Source organism: Rhinolophus sinicus, chromosome 10 (genome assembly GCF_057876585.1).
Source record: "Rhinolophus sinicus isolate RSI-liver-muscle chromosome 10, RSI-T2T, whole genome shotgun sequence".
Taxonomy (NCBI): domain Eukaryota; kingdom Metazoa; phylum Chordata; class Mammalia; order Chiroptera; family Rhinolophidae; genus Rhinolophus; species Rhinolophus sinicus.
In genome coordinates this window covers 1,555,207-1,581,655 of record NC_142510.1, presented here as the reverse complement: position 1 = coordinate 1,581,655, position 26,449 = coordinate 1,555,207, and the positions used below count along the sequence as shown (strand labels likewise).

Here is a 26,449-nt window from a genome sequence, read left to right as displayed (position 1 = left end):
TATTTGCTACACAGGTATTTATTGGGTGACTCGATCTTCAGTCGCCACTGAAACCAGTGCTACGCTTTTCCTCTCTATGTGCATCAGTTCTTCATCTTGGATTGTGAAGGCAACAGACCAGGGGAGCCTGCCAGCTACGACTGACAGTGAGTGGCACGGTGTCACCACGGGGCTGAGTTCATGCTTGGGACCAAGAATGAGCGTCCTGAGGGCCCAGACAGGCCGCCCAACCCACGGGACCTGCCTTCCCTGCCCTGGAGGTCCCCCTATGGCTGACGCTAAGGCACAGTGGTAAGGGACAGGCTGGCCCCCGAGTGCGGTCCTCGGGACTCGTGGCGGCCCCTCGCCTGGAGAACGAGCAGTGCAGCAAGCATTCCACTCAGGTCTTCCTGAGCACAAACAAGCAGCGCTCCAGTGGAAAGAGAGCCGAGGTCTTCCTGGAAGACAGTGTCCCAGAGCCACTCTCGGCCCCAAGGCCAACCAGGCCCCTTCTTAGGTCCCTGAGAACAGCAGCCCGGGGGCAACCAAGACTTTCAAAGGCCGACAAGGCACAGAGTGGATGATTGAAAAGATAACAATACAAAACAACAACCACAACACCTTTGGCTAATAAGACCCCCAACCTGGGCAAGGAAATCAGGTTGTGCCCCCCAACATGCAGAAACAAGTGACTGGAGCAGATGGTGCTCAGAAAGGCCTAGCAGTTCCCACTGCACCCCCCAAATCTGCTCCCCCCTCCCGAGTCCCCCACCACACACACACACACACACACACACACACACAGTGTCTTAGTCAGCATGCACAGAACTCTTGGCACTGCACGCGGTCACCAAGGTCGGTCCCACGCAGACGGCAGTCGCACGGCCCACCCTGGACTGGCAGGGTGTCTGGGCAAGTTAGGCTGCACCCAGGACCGCCAGGTCGGGAAAGTCTTTCACTTCCCCTACTTCACTGAAAGGCTGTCCGCCCTGGTTAAATGTCAGCTTGTACCGTAACCGGATAGGCTCCTGGGCAAAGACAGGAGATGGCACATTAGTGGGATCAACGAAAGCCAGCCCAATCAAGATTCCCACCCAACAGACCCCATGGAGGCCAGGCGGGGGCCTCCCGGGCTCAACAGCCCAGCTGGGCCTGGGTCCCAGGGGCTGCAAACACCAGGGAGGCGGGCACACATCCAAGGAGCCTCCCGCGCTGGGCTTTCCTGCTCAGAGGCCGCAGAGGAGTGGACGACCTCCCCCGGTCAGAGGCAGGGAGCCTGTCACTCCCTTGGTTCCCAGCCATGACAGTCTGGTGGCAGGTCTTCTTTCCAAAAGCCCCCGGGGAAAACAGACCCTGGCAGGGTGGCAGGCCACCAGCACTCCCAACAACCGGAGACATCAGCCCAGGCCTCCACCCACCCTGTCCAGCGACCAGGCTGCCCCCCAGAGCTGGGCCCAGCTCCCTAACGTCTGCCGGACACCAGAACGTACCTTGTGTGGGTTGTCCAGCAGCAGCACTTGCGAGATCACAGCTGGAGGCACCAAAGGGCTGAAGGCAGGGAGCTTCGTGCTGGATGCCGGCTGCAGCTTCACTCGCATTGACTGTCAAACCCAACACAAACAAGTCATTCCTGGTCCACACCAGGTCGCATGGGGGAGAGCAGGTGGCCACAAGCACCTGACCATAACCCGACAGACGACAGACGACAGGATCCAAAAGGCCTCCTTTCCACACCGACGGAGAGGCAGCGGAAGAGCGAGGGCAAGTCTGGGACTGAATCCCAACTGTCTCACTAGCTCTGTGGTGTTAGGCAGAACGACTAACCGTCCTGAGCCCTGGGCTGCTAATGTATAAAACAGAAGCACAAACAGTACGCGCCCCACATAATCACCAGGTGGCCTAGAGAATGAAACCTTCTTCTGTCCGCATTGAATCCCTCCTTCAGGACATGCCCCTTCCCCGACCCTGGGATACTGGTATGGCTGTTATCAGGGGGCTCTACTTCCCCCGGAAAGGGGTGGACCCAGTCCCGAGACTGTCCAGAGCACCGCACAGACCCAAACACAGTGCTGGTCCCAGCCCACCAGGGCCAACCCCCGCCCCTTCCTGGGCGATCAGTCCACAAGCCTGGTGCCAGGGTAACGCTTCTTCTGAGAGAAAGGGGTTAAGGACCATGTGATATGGAGCTGCTGGCAGCCATGTTCCTGCTTTGTGACGAGTCTGTCAAGAGCAGGGGTCACCGAGAAAAGCAAAGTCAGGAGGTGGGAAGAGAGATTCTTAAGGAATCAGCTAAGAAAGCACCTGGGTCCAGCCAGACCTGAAGCCAGACATGCAGGAATCCCAGTTAAATGAGCCAATCGTATCTTCCACTACTGAGTGAGGATTCTCTCCCAGCAAAGGACCCGGGACTCAGCGACTGACCTTTGGCGCGGCCACTTGGAATGAGATGTTCCAGACGGGCTGGGGGGCCGTGCTCATCAAGGTCAGCAGCAGCACGTGCAGCGCGGGGTGCCCGGGGGCCCCCGTCTGAGAGAAGTGCAGCAGAATCCTGAAGCCGTTGCGGTCGTACACGATGATGGGAGGCAGGTCGCCTGGCAGACAAGGACCGACCGACCGGAAGGGGGGTGAGTGCTGCTGCCCGTGCCCGGATCAGAGCCGCCCGTGCACGTGCACTTGACCCCCCGGAGCAGCGGCACAGGCCCAGCCTATTGCTCCTGTGGGTGCCTGTGACTTCCAGCCGGCCTCCCCCAGCACCTGGTTGTCCCGCACGTTACCTGTTCCTCTTTTGAACCACACTTTTCAAAAGGGAGACAAGATGACGATTAAATAATGCATGAAAACCATGGAAAATACAGGATATCGAAGAATGAAGTGAAACCCCCTTAATTCTAGCCAGAATGAAGCACTGTTAACATTTGCACCTGTTTCCTTCTGGTCTCTTGTGTATAAGTCTACACACACACACACACACGCCTTATGCTTCACAAAGCTATAAAAACAGGGTAGCTCTTCAAATTAAAGGTTTACTGGCATCCTCTAATGGAACTCCTAAAAGGATTGTTTTAATGAAGCTCAGAAATGATTCGGAAGTTAATTTTGGGGGCAAGAAGCCATGAGACTAACCATTGAAAAAGAGGGTGGTAAGGCTACTCGTATCAGATGTGAACAAAACCACCCAGTCAAGCAAAGTGGTATAAGACAGCGTGTAGAATAGACCCAAATGAGCTACACTTTAAAGACACGTCTTTCAAAACCAGTGACTGGTTCAATAAATCAGTGGCTGCTTCAGACAGCTGGCTAACGATGCAGAAAAACACTTTCACGAATCCTTACCTTGTATCAAACGTCACTTATCAAAATGCACATATAAAAATACAGCTTAACAATGCAACTGCCAAAGACTCAAAAGACTGACGCTACCCATGCAATACGGGGCTAAGAGAACCTTTCTGGAAGCGAACTTGATAATGCAGATTATAAATTTTTAAGTGTCTACACCCAGCAGTGAAGTTTTAAAAAATGGGCACCCAGACATGTTCACTGCAGCAGTGGTTGTAACAGCAAACAGCTGGCACCTGATTACCCTTCAGAAAGGAATTCAAGGAGTGACGGTGATTCTGTTTAGTGATGTAACGTATGAATTCATTAAACAAAAAAGAAATCAAGGGCCGGCCCGGTGGCTCAGGCGGTTAGAGCTCCAAGCTCCTAACTCCGAAGGCTGCCAGTTCGATTCCCACATGGGCCAGTGGGCTCTCAACCACAAGGTTGCCAGTTCGACTCCCACAAGGGATGGTGGGCTGCGCCCCCTGCAACGGCAACTGGACCTGGAGCCGAGCTGTGCCCTCCACAACTAAGACTGAAAGGACAACAACTTGACTTGGGGGGCGGGGGGAGTCCTGGAAGTACGCACTGTTCCCCAGTAAAGTCCTTTAAAAAAAAAAAAAATCAAGGTTCTGAAGAACAATTAAAGGCATGAAAAAATGCTATGGCTGACAACAGTAATGAAAGCAGGAAAAACCCGTCTGTATGTACTATAGTGCCGATTAATTAAAAAAATGTATGTACATACCGTGTTTCCCTGAACATAAGCCCTAATGCATCTTTTGGAGCAAAACTGAATATGAAACGCGGTCTTATTTTCGGGGATACACATAGGTATGTACGTAAGTACGTGGATAAGAGCGTGCACTGAGACACCGACAGAACTCCCACTTCTGGCTGGTAATGGTACAGGTGATTCCAATTTCCTGCTCTAGTCTATCTTTTCTACAACTTCTACATTGAACACTTTAATTTTTGCTTTTGTTTTGTTGTCTCAGATTTATAAAGTTACAAAACTAACAGAGGAGCTCGTCCCACACACCCTTCGCCCAGTGCCCTCAAACGTGAACGTTTTATAACCAGAGCGCAGTGACCAACACCGGCAATGAGCACTGAACGTGGATTCTTTTTACGTCAGAAGCGAACCAAGCACGTGAGCCACGGCCCCCTGCTCACTGGCTGTTCCAAGTCCTCTGCCTGGTTCCAGGGCCTTGGAAGCAGCCTGGGCAGGGCCCGGAGCCCTGGATCTGAAGCCCGGTCGCTGCTGCTCACACACTAGTGCTGAGTGCACTTGGCTAGCGTCCGGTCTCCTTTCCTCTGTAAGGGGGTTACACCTACGTGCCTGCTCTGATGGGGACCCTGAGACGAGGGTCAGCAGCCAAAGCCTTCCCTTCCTGGACCCCACCTCTTCTGTCACTGCAGACCACACACAACGTTCCCTTCCTGCATCCCCATGAACACCGTGTCGCTAACCGGACTCCAGCCCCACGGACTCTACCTGCCCATATCCCTCAGCGTCGACACAAAGGCAGAGAAAACATCAAGAAAAGTATCAGCGAAGAGACAGGAAGCCACTGCGCCCAGGCAAAACCACTCATCAGCCCCAGTTTAAGAGCCACCCCTCTGAATCCAGAGTGGATAGAGCCGGGCATCAAACACAAAGAAAGGGGAAAAAGCGTGAAACTGGACTTACTGGGCCTCACAGACTCCAAAGGGACAAACACTTGAGCCAGAGGTGTATTCTGGGAAGACGAGGACGAAGCCGACGAGCCAGCCTCCCAGGACCAACCTGGGGAGGACTTAGTACCTGGTGGGACGTCCTCAGGGATACTTTTCTGTGGAATGTAATTCCTGCAAAGAAATGCAAGGTATCAAGACTGGCAAAAATAGAGAATGCAAGGAACCTGTGGTTAGGCTTTCCGAAGAATAAAGAAGGGGAAAAAAGAAATGTGTGTGTCTCTCTCAAAGGTACATGACGTCAAACAAGTAATCTAACCTACGCCGCAGTGTTCTCCTCTCTAAAACGGGAATAATCTAGTATCTGCCTCACAGGGTTGTCATGAGAATGAAATGGGAAAATGTCTGAAAAGCAGTGGAGTATGCACACAATAAATGAGCTCTTAACACAGTTTTTGCAGGAAACGAGTAAACTCGTCATATCGCTTTTTATACCAAAGCGCGGGAGACGAGAATAACACATATTTTGCACCTCTTTTTAAACTAAAACACTGAAAGTTTCATAGAAAAATATCAAATAGATCGAAAGATATGAATATTTTACAGAAAGTCTAATTTTGGCGAGAAAATGTCAAAAAAGCCCCGCGTTACGACGCAATTTGGCGGGAAAATGCCCGCTTACAAAGTGTGTAAGATCCCCACCCCCCATACGAGATCACTAGAGGGACAGAAGCCAGGAAGACGGTAACACAAACTACACTGACCACCTCGTTCGTACCCTTTTATGATTTTGCCCATTTGGAAGACAAATTGAAAACAATTTTAGAAAACTAAAGTCCAGACAAAAGGAACTCACCAAAATTTGAATGATGACTGCTCAACCCCCACCCCCGCGTGGTCAGGAAAAGTGAACTGGAAAGAAACGCCCTCAGATGCCACCGTGACCTCCCAGCACTGCCCCCAAGCCCTGTGGTCTCGCCAGGGACACGGGCTCTCTCAGGCTGTGTGCGGAGAGGCAAACAGCTCCAACCTTTCCGGCGATGACAGGACAGGGGCCCGGAAACCTGCTACTCACAGCTCAGAGCATGTCTGCCTCTAGGTATCTGCACTATAGAAACGCTCCCCCACATGCCTTCAGAGTGGAAGCTATGGAAATATCCATAAGAGGGACATGATTACGTATATGTGTATTATGTGTGTGTGAATTATTATACAACTGTTAGAACAAAATGAGTCAAATTTATACAAACTGATATGGAAATGTGCCAAAGATATTATGTGATATGAAAAACACCACATTGGAGTATGTAAAGTATGACCCATATTTGTGCAAAAATAAGCCACAATAACGTATTACTGCACGGACAGAAAAAAAGTGAAGGAATATTATTGTCCTTAGAGGGTGATACGTGGGGCTTTAATTACTTCTAGTGATATTTTGCTTCGTTTCAAATGACAGCGTCATCAGGAAAACACAAAACCCACCCTACAAACAGCAAAACCATCACTACCGCTGCTAGTCCTTGAGCAAACTGTTCCCAGGGCCGGGCCAAGGCGTGCCCTTTCCTGACTCAGGATGGGAGTCAAGGAAGAGGGGAGGCACCTCAGAAGCCCCTCCATGGGCAGGGGAACAGGCCTGTGGCCGGCTTCCAGGGCCCCAGGCCCCGGTGCAGTGACGTGAGCTGCACACAGGAGCCGTCCCACACCCCTTGCCCACAACTCACAGAGAGCCCGATGGTGGCTGTGAGGACAGCACGTCTAGCAGGCTGCTGTCTGCAGACGGGCTCTGCACCCCAGCAGCTGGCAGTGCCCGGGCAGGGGGGTTCTGCCTCTCCTTACAGCAACTCTGGCCGGCAGCCTGTCAAACCGGGAAAGGCTAAAATAAGGCCAGGTACGAATGCCCATGAGCCATGGCGACACCACGGCTAGCGCTGCTGGCCCCCCCAAAGCCACTGAGCAGACCTTCAGGACGCAGGCATCTGGGCACGCCTGATGAGGGCAGGGGTATGAGGAGAAACGCTGTGCTCCTCTGGGGCCTCAGCCAGACCAGAGCTGAGCTGAGAAAAGAAGAGGCTTCGGCCTCCACTCCGCACGCACCATCGGGCTATGCTACAGTCCCTCTCCGCCCGCCACAGGCGGCACTGCGCTCCTGAAGGGAGGTTTGGGGACGCCCCTCCCCTCTCCTCTGTGGCCCGAGGAAGAGCTTCCTTACCTTGTTGGTGACTGGAGCATCACTGAGTCCTGGAAGGAAAGAGCAGACAGGCAGACCAGTAACTCAACCTGATGTGAGCTGGAGCTCGCCACCACGCCCACCCTTTCTAGAACCCGAGAAAGCCTAGACAAAGCGAATCACCCAAACTCACTGTCCTCCATGGCAAGTCTCGGACTAAGTGCAGAGGACCTCACTGAACGCCCCGGGTACCCGATTCCCACCAGAAACAGGCATCTTCTGCCCAAGGGGAGGAGGCTTGCTCTCTCCCTGGGCGGGTCATTCTGGCCGGCTCCCCCGCACACCCACCCTCACCTAAGGCTGCCAGGTCCCGGTGGAGCAGCGATGGTGACCCAGTGCCAGCCTGCTCAGACCCACTGTCTGCCTCCAAGTCAATCAGGCAGTTCCCCACGCAGCCTGTTGGGTTCCGCAAGACTAGAGAACAGTAAGGAAAGTCCATCAGAATGAGGGCAAGGTCCACTCAATGCCTGTCGGCGTCCCTCAGGCCTCTTGCCCATCAAAAGACATCCCATCGCTCCAGCCTCCACAGCCCCCAGAACATTCCACCTCAGCTGGCACATAGAACATGAGGCAGCCCGCCCATCCCAGCAAGCAGGGTTCTCTGCCGATCGTCACCATGGACAGCGGCAGGCTGACTTCCCCAGCCCAGAGCCCTTTGAAGGCTTCTGGAGAAGCGGGAGAAAAACGCAGACCCCCAGGCCCAGCTCCAAAGTCTTGAAGCAGAAGGTACAGGCGGGGACCGGAGAATCTGCGTTTTAACCAGTATTCCAGGAGAGTCTGAGGCGGCTGGCGAGGCACGAGGAAGCCCTGAAGAGCGTGTTTGGCCTCCAGCTCCCTTAAGGGGGCGCTCATGACGAGGATGGTAACCCTGGGGGCACCATAGCCGCCGCCTCCTGTCACAGCCAAGGCTGGGATGCAGCCTGCACTGGGCTCAGGAGGCAGCTCCTGACAGGCTGGCTGACAAGACCAGCTCTCAGGAAAGAGAGGAGGGCACATTCTCGCGTTTCTACACCGTGACCCAGAACGTTCTGAGGACCCATTCTTTTCCAGGATCGGCAGGCTGCACGCAGGCAGAGGGCGGGGACAGGCCCTGCACGTACCTCTGGGGACAGGCACGTTTCCCACGGGGCGGGGTGTTTTGCTGCCCGCGTTGACGCGGCCCTCCATCACCTGCTTGTACAGCAGGACGCCCTGCGTGAGGAGGTCGTTTGCCTGCAGGATCTCCGCTGAAGAGGGAAAAAGCAGGACCCTGGTTTGGCTACCGACCACCTCGGCCTTTTTGCAGCTGGGCTGCAGAGCAGCTGTCACCGGGCCCCGCCCCCAGGTCACGTGGTCAGGCCCCACCAGGACTAGTCCCTCAGCCTGTGATCCCCACGCTTTCAGTTCTCAGGGCGCGGCAGAAACCCAACGTTGTCACCGCAGTCTGCACAGCCCAACATGATGGCCAACGCTTGAAATGTGGCTCATTCAACTGAGGAACTACCACTTTACTTTCATTAATCTAAAATGAAAGCAGAAAGCTGTTTTGTCAGTGTGAACGTATTCAAGACGTTTCTGATACGTTATCCAGTTACTGGAAAGCTTTCGAGTGTGCAGGGGACAGACTGGTATACGAATCTACCTTTCACTTGTAAATGTTATACAATCTAAGTACAGATCAAGTATTTCTGACGTAGATTTGAGATCCACACCGAAATGTCCTGAAAGTATCAAACACACCCTGGATTTCCACGAGCACCTCACAGCCTCGTCTACCTGCAAAAAAATCTCTCCAGGAGAGTTAGACAGAAGAGCGGCAGGGCAGGGGCCACGGGCCAGAGGGCCAGAAGGCTCCTTCCCAAGAGTGACCAACCAAATTTTCCTGCCAATTTTTCAACTGGATGGAGGTTGCAAACCAACATTGTGGCGTTAAGGTCACCTCGCAAGTGTTTTATTTGTGATGTCAAACTACTTAAAAATTTAAATTTGATTACCTCTGACTTCACTGCAATCAGAGAAAACCATACGAGTTTAGACAATAATTACATCACAAAAAAACAGAAGCAGATCCCATGGGCCTTTGGAACACCACCCATGAAGTGTTCTTACTCCCCCGGCCCCCACCCCAATTGAATCTGAATCTGATCCAGCGCCCCGATCCAATGTGTAAGAAATACCAGGAGAACAGCTCGCTAAATGTCATGGGGCTGCCATCAGAAAACTGAGACAGTGAAACCCTACCGGTCAAAGGCCAAGTTCTTCCTTCCAGAAACAAGGAGAGATGAAGAACAGAGAGCCACCCAACCCAATGAAGACCTGAGCTATAGCGACCTAACATCAAGTTCAGCGTCAATGAACCACAGCTTTTCTTTTGCGTCTGATTTAGAACAATCTGTTACAGAGAAAACCAGGGAAGGTCAGCGAGATGGTGAGAGAGAAAAACGCCGTTCCCTGATCACTGACTGGGTCATTACTTTGTAATATTCAGCATTTGCTTCAAAATGGAAGTGAGGGTGGGGGGTATACAGGTGGACCACGATCTAAAGACCGGCCACGAGCTGGTCGCTGGTAACGGCTGGAGAGCACACAGGGCTTATCCCATTATTTCCCCTTCTCACGTGCTTTGAGATTTTCCATAATCAAGTTTAAAACGTTTTATTACCTACGTGCAGGTATGAAAATTCTGCACTGCCCCTTGCAGCCCCCATCAGCCTGCCTCCTGATCCTGAGGTCACCTACCCGCCCCGAAGGCACTCACGCAGGTTGGGGGACCTGAGCCGACCCCGGGCAGCTGCTTCAGGGTGTGTGGGACGGTCAGCGTCCTCGGGCCTTCCACAGACCTGCCCTTCTTCTCGCCCCTCACTCCCCACCTACATGGCAGATTCCACCCCGTCTACGCTTTCACGCCTGCTGCTGACTTCTTGCTCAAGCCTAGATCCTTCTGGAAAGCAGGCCATGCCTTCCCTCCCAGGCCAGTGGCCAGAGCACCTGACGCCCATGCCGTCCCCTTCCAGGCAGCACAGGTGCAGCGGGCGGCTGCGCCCACCTGGGCCGAGGGACAGCTTACCGAGTGCGTCGTCATCGTCACCGGTGTCACTCGCCAGCCGGAACAGGGTGGGCCGCAGCCTCTCACAGCGCTCGTATACGACCTGGGAACGGGCTTGTGTCAGGTGGGGCCCTGGGGCCTGCAGCGCTCCCGAGTCGGCCCCAAAGCCATGGCTGCAGTTGGAAAGAACAGCAGCTACAGGCTCAGAAGCAGTTTGGGCTACAATTGCACGATTTTTTTAAAACAATAAACGGTGACAAGGCCTTCACCCAGAGGAGCAGCCACCATCTCTGTACAGCACGCTCTTCTTCGAGCTTCAGCAACAGGATGACCCCAGCAAAGCATGCGGCGACCCCCAGCGCCCTGCTGTCTGAGGCCGGCATCCCCGTCACAACACCCCCAGGGCCGCCCTCCCCCAGCAGTTCCCCCAGAACTGACCCTCACGCCCCACAACAGCTGGGAAAGCTGATCCCCGTCCTCCCAGGAGCGTGCTCCAATCTCACCCTCCACATGCTGTAGGGGGACAAACAGCCCCTGTACGCCTCAGGCCGCCTTCCCTCCAGGGAGCTCCGTTACTACCTCATTTTACACTCAGCCCCTTGCCCAGCGTTGCTGAAATGATACATCCAGCCGCCAAGTCGGGGAGAGGAAGCAGGAAGGAGCCCCTTCCTCCCACTTTGCTCCTCACGGAAGGCCACATCCGGCTGTGCTCCCACCTGCCATCACCGTAAAAGTAAAAGGAGGAGCCCCTGGTGGGGAGAACAGGGGCGCCAGGCGTCTCAGGTGGACGGCAAGCCCGGGTTCTCGGGCTCAGTGTCAGGAGGCCACGGTTCCCAGCACCAGCTTCACCCATTATGAAGACGAGGCTGTTTCCTGATGAGGTGGCGCTGTCATGCGTAGCTGGCTGCCACCTTGGCTGGAAGCTGGCCTGTTTAAAGGCCCAAATGCCGACCTCCCTGAGGAAATCTGCTGCAGCCTGACCACGGGAGACCGGCGTTGCACGTCCGCCTGGCCCAAGGCCACCGATCCTCTGAGGACAGACCCCGCCCAGCCACTGAGGGAGGCCAGCCCGGTCTTCTCTACAGCTGCCCAGCCCGTCACTGCTGACTGGATGGGGTAGACCCACGAGCCATGTTGGCCAGAGTTTCCTCTCAGGAATTTGGAACTGGGGAAAGACTAGTTCTCTCCTCCAGACTGTGACATGGAAGGACAGGTGACCTGTGTGAAGGCTGCTCTGCTGGGCAGGAGGCGCAAGAGCTGGGCTGCAGATAAGACCCAGGGAGGCAGAGCCTCTGGTGGCACGGAAGCCCCACCACCTGCCGACACCAGGTGGCGCTGTCTTACACGTGACACCAATGCACCAGCAACCAGAGAAAAGAGACACTGAACTTCAAAACTAAAACCTTGTGCTTCAAAACACTGTCAAGACAGTGAAAAGAACCCTTGGGATGGGAGAAAACAGTCTGAAAAAGGACTTGTATCCAGGACACATAAAGAACTCTGTTAACTCAAAAGTAGACAACCCCATTAAAAAATGGGCAAAGAACTCGAACAAACATTTCTTCAGCGACAATATGTACGTGACCAATACACACAAGAAAACTCAAGTTAAAGCAAAGGAGAAACACAACCCAAACCACCGTGAGGTCCCACTGCACACCCGCTAGAACGGCCATTACCAAAGAGACAAACGAGTGTCGGCAGGACATGAGAAACTGGGACCTGGCACTGAGGACGCAGCAAACAGCCTGGCAGCTGCTCAGAAAGTTTGAGTCCACGCCAGGGTACACGCCCGGGGGACTTCAAGCCTTGTGCACATCCACACGAGGCGTCCACGGACGGTCAGAGCATCCCCGTGACTGCCAACGAGCGAACCCGACCCAAGGCCCAGCTGAGTATGGTAAACAAAGGCAGGCAGCACACGGGGTCGTCCCTCAGCCACAGAAAGGAACGCAGGACTGACATGCCGCGACGTGGACGCACCTCAAACACCGCACTGGTGAACGAAGCCACGTGCTGTGAATCCACGGACATGACACGTCCCAACCGGCAAACCAGACACAGAAAACAGACCAGTGGGCTCGCGGAGCGGGAGGAACAGGTGGGGGGGAGTGACCGCCCACAGGGACAGGGTTTCTTTTAGGGGGAATGAACAGGTTCTAGTCAGACAGGGCTGATGGCTGCTTTTGTTACGTGACTTCTCCATAAAGGTGATTTTTAAAGAGAAGATCTCTGGATGTGTGAGGCGTGGGCAACTGGACGCCTCCCTCACTAGCAGGACACACGATACAGCACCTGACACAGTCATTGGGCAGCTGCTTTAAGTTACGTGGGGACACTCAGCCTTGTGACCCAGGCGCCCCACACCTTGGCGTTTACCCAAAAGAAGCTGCACGTTCACAGGAAATCCTGCAGCCCGATTCATCACCACCAAGGCGGGGACGACCCAGGTGCCCGTCAATAGGTGAGCGGGCACACACACGAGGTGCATGCAGACAGCAGAATGCCACTGGGCACAAAGGAGTAAGCGGTGGATACGTACACGAATGGGCTCAATTATGTCGAGGGGGAGAAGCCAGACCCCCCCCCCACCCCCAAACAAGGGCACACGCTGTATCGTTCCATTTTAGCAGAAGTCTAGGGAATACAAACTCATGAGATCAGAAAGCAGATTGGTGGATGGGGACACAAGCAGGGAGGGAAGGCAGAGCCGAGCGAGGGGCAGGAGATCTGGGGGGGCAAAGTAAGGGGCCTGTGTACTGTCCTGATCGTGACGACGGCGGCGAGGACGGATAGGTGTGAAAACACTTTCAATGCGCTTTGCACACGTGCCCTTTGCAGCACCTCAGCCCCCGAGGACCTACCTGCAGGGCCGCCTGGTCCGGGGGGGCCTGCCCCGGCCTGCGATAGACGCCCAGCATCTCCCGCAGCACCTTCACGTGGCTGCGCACCTCCTCCACGGCACTCACTCTCCGGGACACCTTTTCTGAGCGCTCCTGCTCCTTCAGGGGGAAAGGACGGTGTGGGCGGGAGGGGGCCGAGCCAGGCCGGGCAGGGGGCACGCACTGCGGGAGGGGGCGCTCAGTGAACAAGGACGGTGCTCAGAGCCCACAGTTCCTGGGGATCTACTCCTCTGAACCCCAAAACTAGACCCCAAACCTGGACTCTGTCCACACAGCACCCGTCGCTGAGACAGACAACGGGGCAGTGAAACACTGAGCCCTGGACATAAGTCACTGGGCCACACAGGGCATGACCTGCTCTGTCACCACTGGCTGCCCTCGGGGAGCCGTGGCTGCTCCCTGGCTCAGGGACGAGGGGCCCTCCCTTCTCCCAGAGTCTGTGTGCCCAGACTGCAGAGCAGGTACACACATGCGCGCGCGCGCACACACACACACACACACACACACACACGTGCACCCGTCCAGGGCTGGATCTGCAGAACCCACTGGAAAACCCCACCCCTTACCTCCTTGACCAGACTCTTGATCAGCTGGTTTGCTGCCCGCAGGTCCTCAGGGAGGTTGCTCTTCAGAAGTCGTGTCAGAAGCTGAAGCGGAAACAAGAGCAGGTGACACTAACCCTCGTGTCACATGGCCAGGGCGCAGCGTCAGCCACAGGAGAACCCGCAGCAGTAACAGCTCACACACCCCCTGTGCATCCTCACCAAATCCTCCCAACCGGACAGCAATGGCCGAGCTCCGACCAGCCCACACCCCTGGGATCAGTGGGGCAGGGAGGTGGAGGGCTATCTCCCCCAGGGGACATCTGGCAAAGTCCGCAGGCATCTTGGCTGTCACACTGGGGGTACGCCTGGCACCTAGTGGTAGAGACCCGGGATGCTGGAAACACCCCAGTACACAGGACGGCGCCTTCCCTCAAGAAAGCCACTGGGCCCAAATGTCCCCTGGCTGCGCTGGACCACAGCCTCCACGTGTGACAGGCCTGGGTGTCCTGTCCCCTTTACTCCCCATGCCCAGCACAAGGCCTGGCCCGTGCCAGTCACTCAGGCTTTGTTGGCAGATGGCAGGAGGACGGGCACACTGAGCCCGGGGGCAGAGCTTTCCCAGGGGCCTCAGGACTCCTCCTTTCTCAGGAGCCCACACCCTCTGCGATCGTCCGGCCCCAGCAGGAGAAGCCAGAGAGAAAGGGAGCCCACAGCTGGAGCAGCCCTGCTCCTCGGCCGACAGTGAGTGACCCAATGGCCACCGAGCGCCTGGGCCCGACGGCCGGGCACAGCTGAGAGCTGCAGAGGAAGGTGACCTCAGGAAGGTCACGGTGTGACACCCGCAGCCTGGGCCTTTCCTGCTCCTGCGCGAGGCAGAGCTGAGTGACTGACACCCAAGCCCTGCCACCACGGGCGCCCCAGGGCCCTTTCCCACTCGGAGATGCTCTAGGGTCATCCGGGGTCCTGGCCTCGGTTCCGACCTCCCGCCTTGCCCTTCCCTCTCCTTACTGATGTCAGAGGAGCACGGGCTGAGGCAGTGGAAGGTAGGCGGGCTCAGGTTTGCTGGCTCTAAAAAGACCCGAGCCCACATCCGGCCAATCCTTTTCTTTCCACCCTGCCCGCCAGCACCACAGGACGTGCCGACCACGCACGCTACCCCCTGGGTTACCCTCCTGTGCCCTCTTCCCACAGGAGCACTTGTACAGACAAGATGCAGGCTACAAAGAACGTGGCGTTTGTCACCTGGCCCATCCACGATGAAAACACCCAGCCCACGTTAAGGGTGAACTTCAGGGGATGAGTACCGCGGTTAGACTGAGCTAGTTTGCAGTGTGACTCGCCGCATAGCTCGCCATCCAGCCACCTGAAGCTAGACTGTTTGCAGTTACATGAGTATCAGGAGGGCTCGTTTTCTCTCTGTTTCTCCCTCACCGATAACTGAAGACCTGTTTGCTCCCTTTCTCAAGCCCACCCATAACTTGTTAACCAACAACATCCTAACCTGGGAAAGAGCCATTTCTTAATCCTCAGGCGCCCGGACACTGGAATCCAATTTACAACTTCTGGCAGTTTTTACTGGTGACACATTAAAGCCCCAGGACTCGATGGCCAAGGCCGAGTCCGGAGATAACAGCATCTTCAAACAGACCAGAGCCCAGGAAGGATGTCAGCCCCAAACCTGCCTGCCTGACTCCCCCCACCCCCTTCATATACAAGAAAAAGCTGAGTTAGGTGCAGCTGTCCCCTGAGACTCTGGACTCTGCCCCGCGACCCCCGCTGGTGTTTCTCTCCTTACAACCCGAGGCAGCAGTCATATTTGGACACTGCCACGGGCATTTCTTCTCTTTCTAGCTTTAATAAAAGCTTTCTTCACTCTCCCACTTTGTAGTCTGTGAATGCGTTCGCCTTTCATGAAGGACCAGGAGTTAGTTCCATGCCTTGACACCTTACGCCCCCTCACGCATGAGAACGCGCTCCACAGAGAGCTACCAACCCCCCCATTCATCCCCCCACACACTGGTTCAGGAGTCAGAGGACATTCCCGGGAACACTGCAGGAGGCCCTACCAGAACGGGTCTGACAGACTGCAGGTGGCCGCCGAGGTCACAGGAGCTCTTCTTACCTTTGACTTTTCTTCGTCAGCATCAAAGATGGAACTCTTGGGCCAGGGAGAAGGTGGGGGCAAGATTTTATCCACTGGTAGTTTAGGGTCTTGCTTTATGATTCCTGAAACGTCCAATTTGTGAAGTTAATGACAGGAGTATGCATGGACTCCAGCAGGATGCCGTAGAAAGCCCGGTTTCTGGGTCTCACTAGCAAATCTGTCAGCCACCTTCAGGGGATGCACCCCGGGTATGACCAAGGTCCCCATCCTCCCTCGGGAGCATCCAAGGACAAGAAAGGGACATGCGAGCCGATGACGTGGGAGCAGAGAAGCAGGGCCTCGTCCAGCCGGCCGTGGGCTTTACACGGTGACAGCACTGATCACGTGACACAGGCACATGACCTCCCTGGGCCCAGGAGTCACTGTCACTCCCACACAGGTCCTATGAGTGCCGAGACAGGGAAAACCAGTTCCCCCGAATCCAGTTCCTTCCTCTCAGAGCCCAGAGAGGCAGCGGAGACTCCAGATGCCACAGAGAAGGACCTGGGCCGCCACCACTGCAGCCCAACAACAACACGATGCTAGGCAGCCTACAACCTCAACTTTTCTCGAAACATCAGAGAGCCAAGGTCACAGGTCAACAGGCAAGTGACCTGAAATCCCAGGAAAGACGTGCCTCCAAGGACAGCTGGGAGGCAACAGCAATACAGATCATTCACTAAGGTTTTTAAGAGCTACTTACAGGCCACCGTGACCTGGCAAGACCATGTGGCACTTCAGTCTGTCTCCCTCTGTCCTGTGCCCCGCCCCCCGCCCCCCATCCCTCTCTGCTGGGGGGACAACACAGCCTGCAGTCCTTAGAGCAGCAGCTGGAAAGAACAGAAAGGAAACCTTGTGCCCCTGGGGGACAGGATGAAGAGGGTCCTACCAAGACCAGCGACGCAGTGCCAGCCCCTAACTCAGAGCAGACGACGACACCAGCAGGCCTAGCAGTTACTGACAGGTACGGACGGCCCACCTACCATCAGGACGGCAGGGGAATTAGGCGGGTACAGAGAACACTGCCCCCCCCCCCCCCAGAGAAGCGGGATCTGCTGCAGTGAGGGTGGCCACCCCCAACGCCCGGTCAGCTCCTGCCTACCAGAAGGAAGGGGCTCCCATCTCGGGGGACTAAAACTATTTGTCTCAGCTTCTACTGCCCTACGAGACATCCAGTGCTTACCAAGCTTCAAAGCACACAAAGAACAAGAAGGAAAGGTGAGTGTGACAAGGGAACGCAGCGAAGTACGGGGTCCGACCTTGCTTCTTCAGCATCTGGTAAGCATCCCGGATCTTGATGTCTTCTGGAAACCAGACTGTCCAGCTGAACAGTATCTCAATGACTCTCCCCTTAACTCTGTCCGTGGTCCAGGACCCAAGGTACTGAAACGAAGGGGGAACGAGAATTACAGAAGCTGGAAGGGACGCAGCAGAGAACGAGCCCACACTAGCAGGAAGAGGTGGCTGCTCCCTCCCCCGAGAAGCGAGCTGTGGGGTGGGGAGGCCGGCGGGGTGCCAGGCACATCCAGAGCCCCCCATATGGCGACCAGCCCCGGGGTTCCTCTGGGTTTCAAGGAGTCAACCACCAAAACAGCGCACTGTGTAACGGCCTATTTTAGAGCCACTGGACTCTCACTGCTTGGCTGCGGCGAGTGTGGAATAATAAAATATATTTGCCCTTTTCCCAGTTCCTAGCAGAGTTTCCCAAACCCTTGGGACTTCCCGAGGGATAGGAATCTGTTACTCACGAGCCCCCTTGGACCGTCCCTGAGTTGACGCTAACCACGCAGGGTGGGCACCTAGTTTCAGGGGGACGGAGGCTGACCGCTCCAAAAAGACCACCCACATGATTAGAGAATTGGAACTTTCAGCCTTATTCTGAGCCCAGGACAGGGTGCAGCTGGAGAGTAAGTTCAGGGACTCGGTCAACGATTCCATCAACCGTGCCCCATGTAACTCCAGATAAAAGCTCTGAAACCAGGCTCCCAGGGCGTTCTGCTGGGACACATGACGTGTGGGAGGGTGGTCCCAACTCAGATGCCACAAGCAGAGGGCACTTTTATCGGACACAATGAGAAGCTGGCAGTCAGGACAGTGCTTCCTGGGCTGAGTCTTCCTAGGGAATGCTGGGAGCGGGGGAGGCAGAGAGCAAAGACCTGGGGAGCAGGTGGGCCCGAGCCGAGTACGAGGCAGGAACTGGCGGGATGAACTGAATCCAGCCGCAGCACACAGCTGCTGGGAGCAGCACGGAAAGGTTCCCCACGTGTCGGTCACCCGCGAAGGGCGGGACCAAGGCAGTTCCAGGACAGGAAGGACAGGGGACGAGGGAAGAAGTGACATGAACTGAGAGACACCAGGTGTCTCTCAGCACCTCCACCAGGAAACCTGCGCTCCAGGCTAGAGCTCTGCGTCCCGTCCAGGCCACCCGTCCACAAGGCCCTTTCAGGGACAGACGGACGAGGCGAGCAAGCGAGGGCGGGGACCAGCCGCTGAGCACACCCGCCGTCCAGGCCAGGCAGAGGAAAGGGTGACCTTCCCCACGAAGGTCTCCTCCGTGAGCTGCCCCAGAGGCTGGGCAGCCTGCAGGCTGCGTCCACGTGCCAGCCAGCCAGCTGTTGGGCAGGGGGTGGCAGGAGCGGGAGGTGGAGGCGGGGCGGGCGGGGTGCAGGGCCAGGCCCTCACTCACTCACCTTCGGGGACAGCACTTTGATGAGCTCGTTCAGGAAGCGGAACTTGGCCACCTCGCCATGGAACTTGCCCCCACAGTGGTTCACACACACCTCGAGGACCTGCACAGACACGGGCCCCACGGGGGGCAGGCCCCTGACTCCAGGCTTGTCTCACACGTGAGCACTTGCTGGAACCGGGGCGAGGTTTCCTTACGACTATAGGACACTGAGGTTTGGGAGAGAGGGGACATTCTCAGGCTAAGAACAAAAGCAGCTGTAGGCGACAGCTTTGTGCCCAGGAAACAGTTCAGCGGGGTGTGCCCCTGAGGTCACCCCACCTTTTAACGAGACCCTTTGGGCAGGTGACACAGGTGACAGTTGGTAGTAAGGCCCAAGAGCTGCTAAGTCACGGGCTCCCTACTGCCACTCAAGGGGCATTTCAAATGAGTCACCAACATTGCAAAATTCAGAATTCACATAAAAAGCTGGATTTATGGTGTCTCTTGCAAAACAGGGACTTCTACCACCAATGGGCCAACCTCACAGGCCTGGTACTTGCCGGCTGGTCCCGTGCTGCAGCCGCCCCCCTACACAGGCTGTGTGCTCCCAGGACTCGGGTCTTTAACCAGTGGCTCATTTATGTCACCAACCTGGCCCTGTGGGCCCTTGGCAACCCTGGTCTGTCTATAAAGGGCAAGAAAAGAAAAGCCTCCCTTCCTTCTCCCAAAGCAGGCTCAGGGCTGCTCTTCAGAAGTTTGGGAGAAAGGGTGACAGACTGGGGATGGCACCGGAGCCCAGACTCCCTGTGCCTGCTTTCTCAGGGCCGTGATGATGAACCTGGCAGCCCCCGCCCACCCCCACACTGAAACGGGGCTGGACCCAGCAGGCAGTGGAGCCGAGGCCCAGGGGCCAGATGGACTCACCGTCAAGGCATAAAGAGCTTCCTTCTCTTGCGGAGACTGGATCTTGTGGGCCAGCAGCCAGGGCGCGTGGGTCGGGCTACGGGGAAACAAAGACACCCCGTCTGGCTGAGCACTCGGGTGAGAGGCCTCTGTTCCAGCAGCAGCTCGGCTCCCACAGCAGAGCTGGGACGGACTGGCTCTGAACAGGCCGGCTCCCACCCACCCGTCCTGCAGCCACCGCTGTCCAGGGCACAGACCCCCCCACCCTCCCAGAAGGCTCCAGCTGAGCAGGCAGGCCCAGATCTGAAGGTGACCCGGCACCGGGCAGCACAGGCCTGCCTGCCGGACAGTAAACGCTTGGCACGCACACACTAGAGTAGAAAGTGTGATGGAACTCTCTGCTCGTTCCAAAAAGCTGAATATTCGGCAAGACAAAGCAAACATCTGGAATAACGACTCGATGCTTCGGCTCCTGTTCAGTGGTGTTGGTAACAGAATCTGACCCTTCGCTGCCTTTCTCAGGCAAGACTACGTGACGTTACAGAGAACACACTGCTCTTTGACACGCGACCTGCTATTGGCCCACTCAGGCAGTACTGTGCCAGACACTATTTCAGGTTTTCTAAATAATTGCGTCACAAACGGACTGTTCTGTTTTTCTTTTTTATAAAACCACATGAATTTGCTATTTCTAAAAAAATTATGTTGTCAGTACATCCTCAGGGAAGAAAGAAAGCCTAGTGGTTAGAACAGTCTGGAGAGAAAATGGCGTGCACTCATCAGGTGTCCCCAGAGTCGAGCGTGTGTGTAAAGGTGACCTTACCCATTGGGATCCGTGTTCACCTGGTCACAGAAATTCTGGATCGCTGACCAATCCTGTTCTGACACGCTTGGGTCTGTGGCTTTATCTGCCAAGAAAATAATAAAAAAAAGCAGCATAAAAAAAAAACACGCATCTCCTTCCCTCACCAAAACTAGGACCGCCACGGGCTGTGCCATCACACCTCTCGGGGACCGGACAGTGGACAGGTGGCCGAAAGGGACAGGACCACGTCTGTGCTGTCACCACGTCAGGCACATGACATGGGCTCAGTGAATATTTGCTCACTGAATGAACAGGCATAGTGGGGGACAAGCTACTGCCACGTCCAGTGCAGGGTTCACGCCCCTTGTCAGGCCCCCCGCCTATGGCCCTGGCTGAGGACGGCCAGTGGGCAGCACCTGGGGGGTTACCTGTAAGCTTCTTAGCTGTGACAGGAAGACCAGCACCTATACCCCAGGCTCCAGGTGGTGGCCCCCCTGGGTCATCCCACCTCCTCTAAAGAGCCCCCGAATTGAAGCTGGTGCCCTGAAACCCCCCGACCATCATGTGCAGGAAGCCTCTCCGTGGTCAGCGGCCTGCCCGTCTGCCTGACCAGAGGACCTCCTTGCCTTCTGTCCTCCAAACACTGTCCCTGTCGCCACCACACATTCTAGGGGCCCAGGCCCAGGGCGTCCTCTGCACGGCCACACTAAGTCCGCCTTCCGATGAAATCCGTGGACACTGAGCACCACAGGGCAGCAGGGCAGGCGGAACCGGACACGGCGGTTATCAGAAGACTGACGAGGCCACGGGCCAACGGACGGACAAGCCCCGACCCCCTGGGACACGGGTCGGGGTCTACATGGCTCCTGGGGCTGGGTGCCAGCAGCTTCTCCCTCCCCTCCCACACTGCCACCCAGCAACCCAACACGGACGCACACAGGGTCCCCACCCAGACGGAACCAGAACGCCTGCTCTCAAAGGAGTCGCTGAGCCCTAACTCCCCCTAACTCCCCACTGTCCAGCCTGTCCTGGCCTCAACGAGTATCTTGCTGGTCCTGACAGATTTCGGATGTCACGCATGTGTCCAAGGCCCACGGATTTCCATCTCCTCCCCGCTGGTTTCAGCCCCTAATGATTCTCCTCCCTTCTGGTTACTCAAGTCTAGTCACCGGGAGTGTCACTTCCTAACTGCAGCCACATGCCTGTCATGCGGAAGTCATGTGTCTCCCCAGCTCAACAGTGAGACGCAAAGGACCTGTAATCACCCATCTTCCCACCCACTAACTCCATTCTAAGGGAGAAAAGGCGACAAAGGAATGGGTTTCTCAATCCCCGTAAGCCCTCACCTTTGTCCTGACGGCGCCATAGCAACAGCCAGGTCTGGGGCGCCAATCGCCCAAGGAGCAGCAAGGGGCCAGAGGGGGCTCGGCCAGGGACAAACTGGAGGAAGGCCTTCCCTGCCTGCCCATCAGGACTACGCCGGCCCTGGGGCCCCGACCAGCGAGCACTGGGGCAGCGGCCACAGACCACAGGCCACAGACTGTGCTTGTAACAAAAGCAATGTCTGCAGGCGTTGACTTGGCTACAGTCCAGAGGCATTAAGAAAACAGCTGATGGGGGGGGGTACCACTGTGTGAGGGTGTGCACGTCTAGTACATTGCGTTGTACACCCTGAAACCAGTAAAAAGAAAGAAAAGGGCTGCTACTCCAGCTGAGCGAAATGGCTCAGCCTGAGGGGGCAGAATCAGGTTCCCACCAGCTGCCACCCAACCAGCGGGGTCACGCCCCGGACGGGGGCGGGGGGGGGGGGGGGGGGGGCTGAGGCTGTGGGGCAACAGTCGCCTCAGGGAGCATTTGGAATTCAACGGCATTCACTGCAGGAGGTGCACCCCAACCCGCATAGGGCCCACGCTGAGAAGCCCAAGACCCACCGCTGGGGTGTCCTATGCCGGCGCCAAAAGAACGAGCTCAGCGCTTGGGCAACTCAGAGAACCGGACTTTAGGCTCCTGCCTCCCAGCTGCACTCCCAGCGCTGCACTCCATGGAGCCAGACGACCCGCTGTTTGTAACAGCTGGACACGGCCACACAGGCGTCCGCTGCCAACCAGGGGGCTCAGGTAAAGCCCGAGCCGGAGCCTTTGCGTGAACAGGGCTGAGGCAGCTACACACGCAGAACACTGACCAAAACAGGATGGAGGGGGGTCTAGAAAGCACAGAAGCAGGAGCGTCTACTAACAGCGTCCTGGGGCTCCTCTGGGGGACGACGCCTCCCCAGGTCCCATGTTTTTGTTTTTCTTTTTTTTGTCTTGGTAAGCCAATATGAGTTTGTTTTCTGCCACTTGCAGCTAAAAACACTCAAAACAACGGCAGCCAGCGCTCAGGGCCAGGCCTCTCCTTACGCCTGTGTACACAAGCCCTTTTGCACCTCGCAGCCCTAAGACGCACGCGTTTCTACTGCGCTCCCATCTCACACACACAGCTGCCTGGCTCGCGGAGGGAGGCAAGAGGTCACGGCCTGAGCGCAGCGTCCTCAGACCTCACCGGAGGCGACGTCCTTCTCCGTCCAGCCTGGGCTCATGGCATTCCTTCAATTCCACTCCTGCCCCCGCCATACTAAACTGTGCCTTGTCCGGCCACTGCACCAGCTCTGGTGCCCCACCTCACCCCACCCCAGCAAATCTGGTTTAAACCATAGTTTACCTTCTCTGCTCCTGTGTGGGGGCGGGGTGGGGGTATCACACAACCACCAAGACTACAGGACCGGTTTCTGATGTCCAATCAACACCCCCAGGTCCAGACTCAGAGGATCCCGGATGGAGGGGAGAGGTGACCCTGCCCCTCTCCCCTAGGGGGCATTTGGAAAGTCTGGAGACAATTTTGGTCGTCATGACCAGGAGTGCTGAGACAGGGGATTGTAATAGTGGCACTAAATCTTCTATTTTGAGATTCGGGCCGCCGGTATAATTCAATTTAACAAATGTAACTTAGGTTGGGACCTTTAGAAAGTTCTTTTCTTTCTTTGTCTGCTTTCTGCTAGGCCTTAATGGTTCTGCTTCCTCTACATTTACCGGAATACCAGTTTCAATGTTTCTATTTCCTTCGGCCCTGGGCTGGCCTGGTGATTAGAAAAAGGTTTTGCATCTGTATGGGATCCACGCCCCTGCTTCAACTTAAATCTACATAAAATATGCAAAGATTGCGATAATCAGCTTTACCGCACCTTCCCCCACCCCAATGGACAAAGCCGAACTCAGGAGAAAATTCCACTACAGGCCCAAGCAATTTACGTCCAATTTACATCCTAGTTAGAAAATATAAAGCTTGAGCTGAAACAAAGACTCAACAAACACAGTAGTTTCCAGTAGACGCTGCCCAGCCGACCCTCCTCTTTGGTAAATCTTTCTGTATTTCTACCTCCCTCGTGGATTCTTTCACAACTAAGACGTTGGGTGCTATTGGTATCTGGTGGGTAGAGACCAGGGGCTCCACTCAACACCCTGCAATGCACAGGGCGGCCCCCACAACACAGAATCATCAGGTCCCAAATGTCAACAGTGCTGAGGGTGAGCCACCCTGTCCCCAAGTGTCCAGGTGGGCTCCTTCCGTCTCTCACCAGTCCTTCCCAACGCCCACCTTCTTACACCTCAGCCCCAAACACTCACCAGGCATGGGGGTGGGGTTACTGACGAACTCATTTGCATGTGCAGTCGCACTTATCTCCTTCCCCAAACACTCAGGAAAACAAAAGGTGCCCTTCCTGTCGGCACTCCCTCTTCGATGGCTTGAACAAAGGACCTAGAACTGAGGGGTAGTCCCCGGAAAGATCAGGTGGAGAGGGGCCTGCAAGGAAAAGCCCCCCCCCCCTTACATCTGAATCCCCCTGGCTACCCTCTCTCCATCATTTCACATTCAAACACCATTAAAAAGAAAAAAAGGTGGTGGCCTGAGGCTACACCTCCGCGGATTAATAACGCCTGGGCTGCACCAGGCAAACTTCTATTTCAGAGTAGTTGCCAGCTTTTAAAAAGTCAAGAGAGTTCACATAAAAATGTAAGTTCTAGCAGTGGATGAAAAACTGGAAGAGCTAGCAATTCTGGGGCCACATCAGCCCAAACAACGTCCCAGTTCCCGCATCTGCTCCTCCTGGGCCAGCCTCTACCTCTCCTAACCCAGCCCCCCTGACCCTTTGGCAACTCCAGCCTAAGCCTATGGCCCTCCCAGGCCTCAGCTACCTCTGTCCCCACCATTTAACTCCAAGACATCTCACTAATAGCCTTTTATTTGCCCCAGTTCCCCCTTCTTCATTCTACTCCATCTTTCAGCAGCAAACTACCTACCGGCTACACCCCTCCTTTGAGATCAGGACACCCCACCCTCCCATCTTTCCCCTTCCCCGTGTCTGCTGTCTCCCATGTTCAGGCCTCTTTTCCATCCACATTTTTTTTTAATGATTTGTTTGTTTTTAAACTTTTATTTACTTTAAGTGTGCTTTTCCAGGCCCCATCAGCTCCAAGTTGTTTCAATCTAGTTGTGGAGGGCGCAGCTCACCGTGGCCCATGTGGGGATCGAACCGGCAACCCTGCTGTTAAGAGCACCGCGCTCTAACCAACTGAGCTAACCGGCCGCCCCTCCATCCACTTGTTAAATGCTGAGGTTCTCCACACTCCATCTGCAGACCTCGACAGGCTCTCTGTCCATGAAAGGACTCCCACGCTGACCTCCAGCTCTCCCCACCCGGGGGCTGACCGACTGCCTGGAGAGCGTCTCTCCCACAGCCACAAGCACCCAAACTCCACCACTCGATGGCTAGCTTCTCCTCACAGGGGAGCCATCGCAACCAGCCAGGTATCAGAGCCTGACACCCGGGGTCTACCCCCGATTCCCCGTCTCTGGCCCCCATTCTTACACATCAGGCTGTATACAGTCCGTGGACTAGCGAGCCTGCTCCTAATTTCCACTCTCCATTGCAATGTGTGTCCTACTTCAGCCCCTTACACACAACCAAAAGAGCCTTACTCTCCCCGCCGGCCACTCAGCTCCCCAAGGCTGCAAGCGACGCTTGTAACAGGTGTACTTGACCACAGATTCTCTGGCTGAAACTGCAACGCACCTCCCATCACGGGATCAACTGCAAACTGCTTCCTGCAGCATTCAAGCCCCTGGCAGCGCTGCCCCAATTACCCGGCCAGCCTCTATTTCCAGGCTCTTCAGGCTTTGCACCCCAGCATTACCGACCTCCTGGTGCCCAGAAGGCTCCAGCCTCCTGACCCCCAGCTTTTGCACATGCAGTTAGTGTCCTGTGTCTGAAATGCTGTCGCCTCCGTTGTCCCTTCAAATGCTGTGTCCGCTGGGACTGTCCCCGGGAAAACCAACCAGCTCCTACCGCCGCACCGTAAACAAACGCGCCCTTCTGCGCCTCCTAACCAAGTCCTGTTCCGACCGGCTGGGACCCACTACGCACGTCTCCGCGAGCGAGGACCCTGGGTTCCGCTTCTGGGTCCGCAGCGCCTCGCAGAGCCCAGCACACGGGGAACGCTCTTCATCTGCCTCTCGGTGATCCCTCCTCGGTCCCCCGGGGACGGCACCAGGCCGACCGCCGGGGACGGGTGTCAAGCTTCCAGGAGACGCGACCCACTAGCAGCCGTCCGGCCCGAGTGGACCCGCGCGCACAGACAACGGCGGCAGACAGAGCCCCCCGCCCAGCGCCCAGGAGCGCGGGGGCTGCGCGTCTCGCACCACCGAGTCCCCGCACGTCCGAGGGTCCTCGTCGCTCACACGGGCTGAACAATGGCAGCCGCCTCGCGGGACGTTCGTGGGGATGAACAATGGCTGCGGGGCTTTGGCCCCGTGCAGGGCACTGGCGACACGCGCGACACCCGTGAGCCACGGCGTCCGCGGTTCTGCACCGGGACGGGAGCGGGGCGAGCGGAGTGACTCCGGGGCCGCCCTCCCAGCCGCGCCGCCCCCTGTCCTCGCCGCGGCCCCAGGAGAAAGGCGCCGGGAAGCGGGAAGCCGGGCCTCACGTGCGGCGCTGGCCCCGCGCCGAGGGGCGGCCCCGCTACTCACTGAGCCACAGCTCCAGCGCCGCCGCCGGCCCCGGGGACCCCTCCGCCGACTCGGTCCCCGCCGCCACCGCTGTCGCCGTCGTCGCCGCCATGAGCCTGGCCCCGCCGCGGAGGCCGCGGGCGCCCCTGCCTCCAGCTGCCGCCGCCAACTGGCGCGCTCCGGGGCTGCCGACGCGGCAGGCGCG

At 56.5% G+C, this 26,449-nt stretch overlaps 1 protein-coding gene across 3 annotated transcripts; it reads right to left on the bottom strand.

Annotated features, from left to right (window-relative positions):
* On the bottom strand, window positions 1-26,449 carry GGA2 (golgi associated, gamma adaptin ear containing, ARF binding protein 2). 3 transcript variants are annotated; one of them, XM_074322990.2, is made up of 17 exons: window positions 26,266-26,449; window positions 20,218-20,302; window positions 19,416-19,491; window positions 18,514-18,612; window positions 17,083-17,206; window positions 15,803-15,906; window positions 13,702-13,782; window positions 13,097-13,234; window positions 10,254-10,335; window positions 8,308-8,433; window positions 7,502-7,621; window positions 7,190-7,218; window positions 6,702-6,835; window positions 4,994-5,151; window positions 2,401-2,570; window positions 1,470-1,580; window positions 1-1,007 (listed from the first exon to the last, which is right to left on the bottom strand). In XM_074322990.2, exons 1-17 carry the CDS (start codon window positions 26,354-26,356, stop codon window positions 897-899), a joined length of 1,839 nt encoding a protein of 612 aa, XP_074179091.1. In that variant the 5' UTR covers window positions 26,357-26,449; the 3' UTR covers window positions 1-896. The 3 variants fall into 3 exon arrangements, with proteins under 3 accessions (XP_074179091.1, XP_074179092.1, XP_074179090.1); XM_074322991.2 differs by lacking the exon at window positions 26,266-26,449 and adding an exon at window positions 23,862-23,883; XM_074322989.2 differs by lacking the exon at window positions 26,266-26,449 and adding an exon at window positions 21,546-21,822.

Coding starts and splice junctions, on each gene's coding strand:
- GGA2 (XM_074322989.2), bottom strand. CDS start 21,798: ATGCCTCTGGACTGTAGCCAAGTCAACGCCTGCAGACATTGCTTTTGT. Junction 7,219..7,501: donor CCGGGACCTGGCAGCCTTAG/GTGAGGGTGGGT, acceptor CTTTCCTTCCAG/GACTCAGTGATGCTCCAGTC. Junction 1,008..1,469: donor TGCTGGACAACCCACACAAG/GTACGTTCTGGT, acceptor GTCTTTGCCCAG/GAGCCTATCCGGTTACGGTA.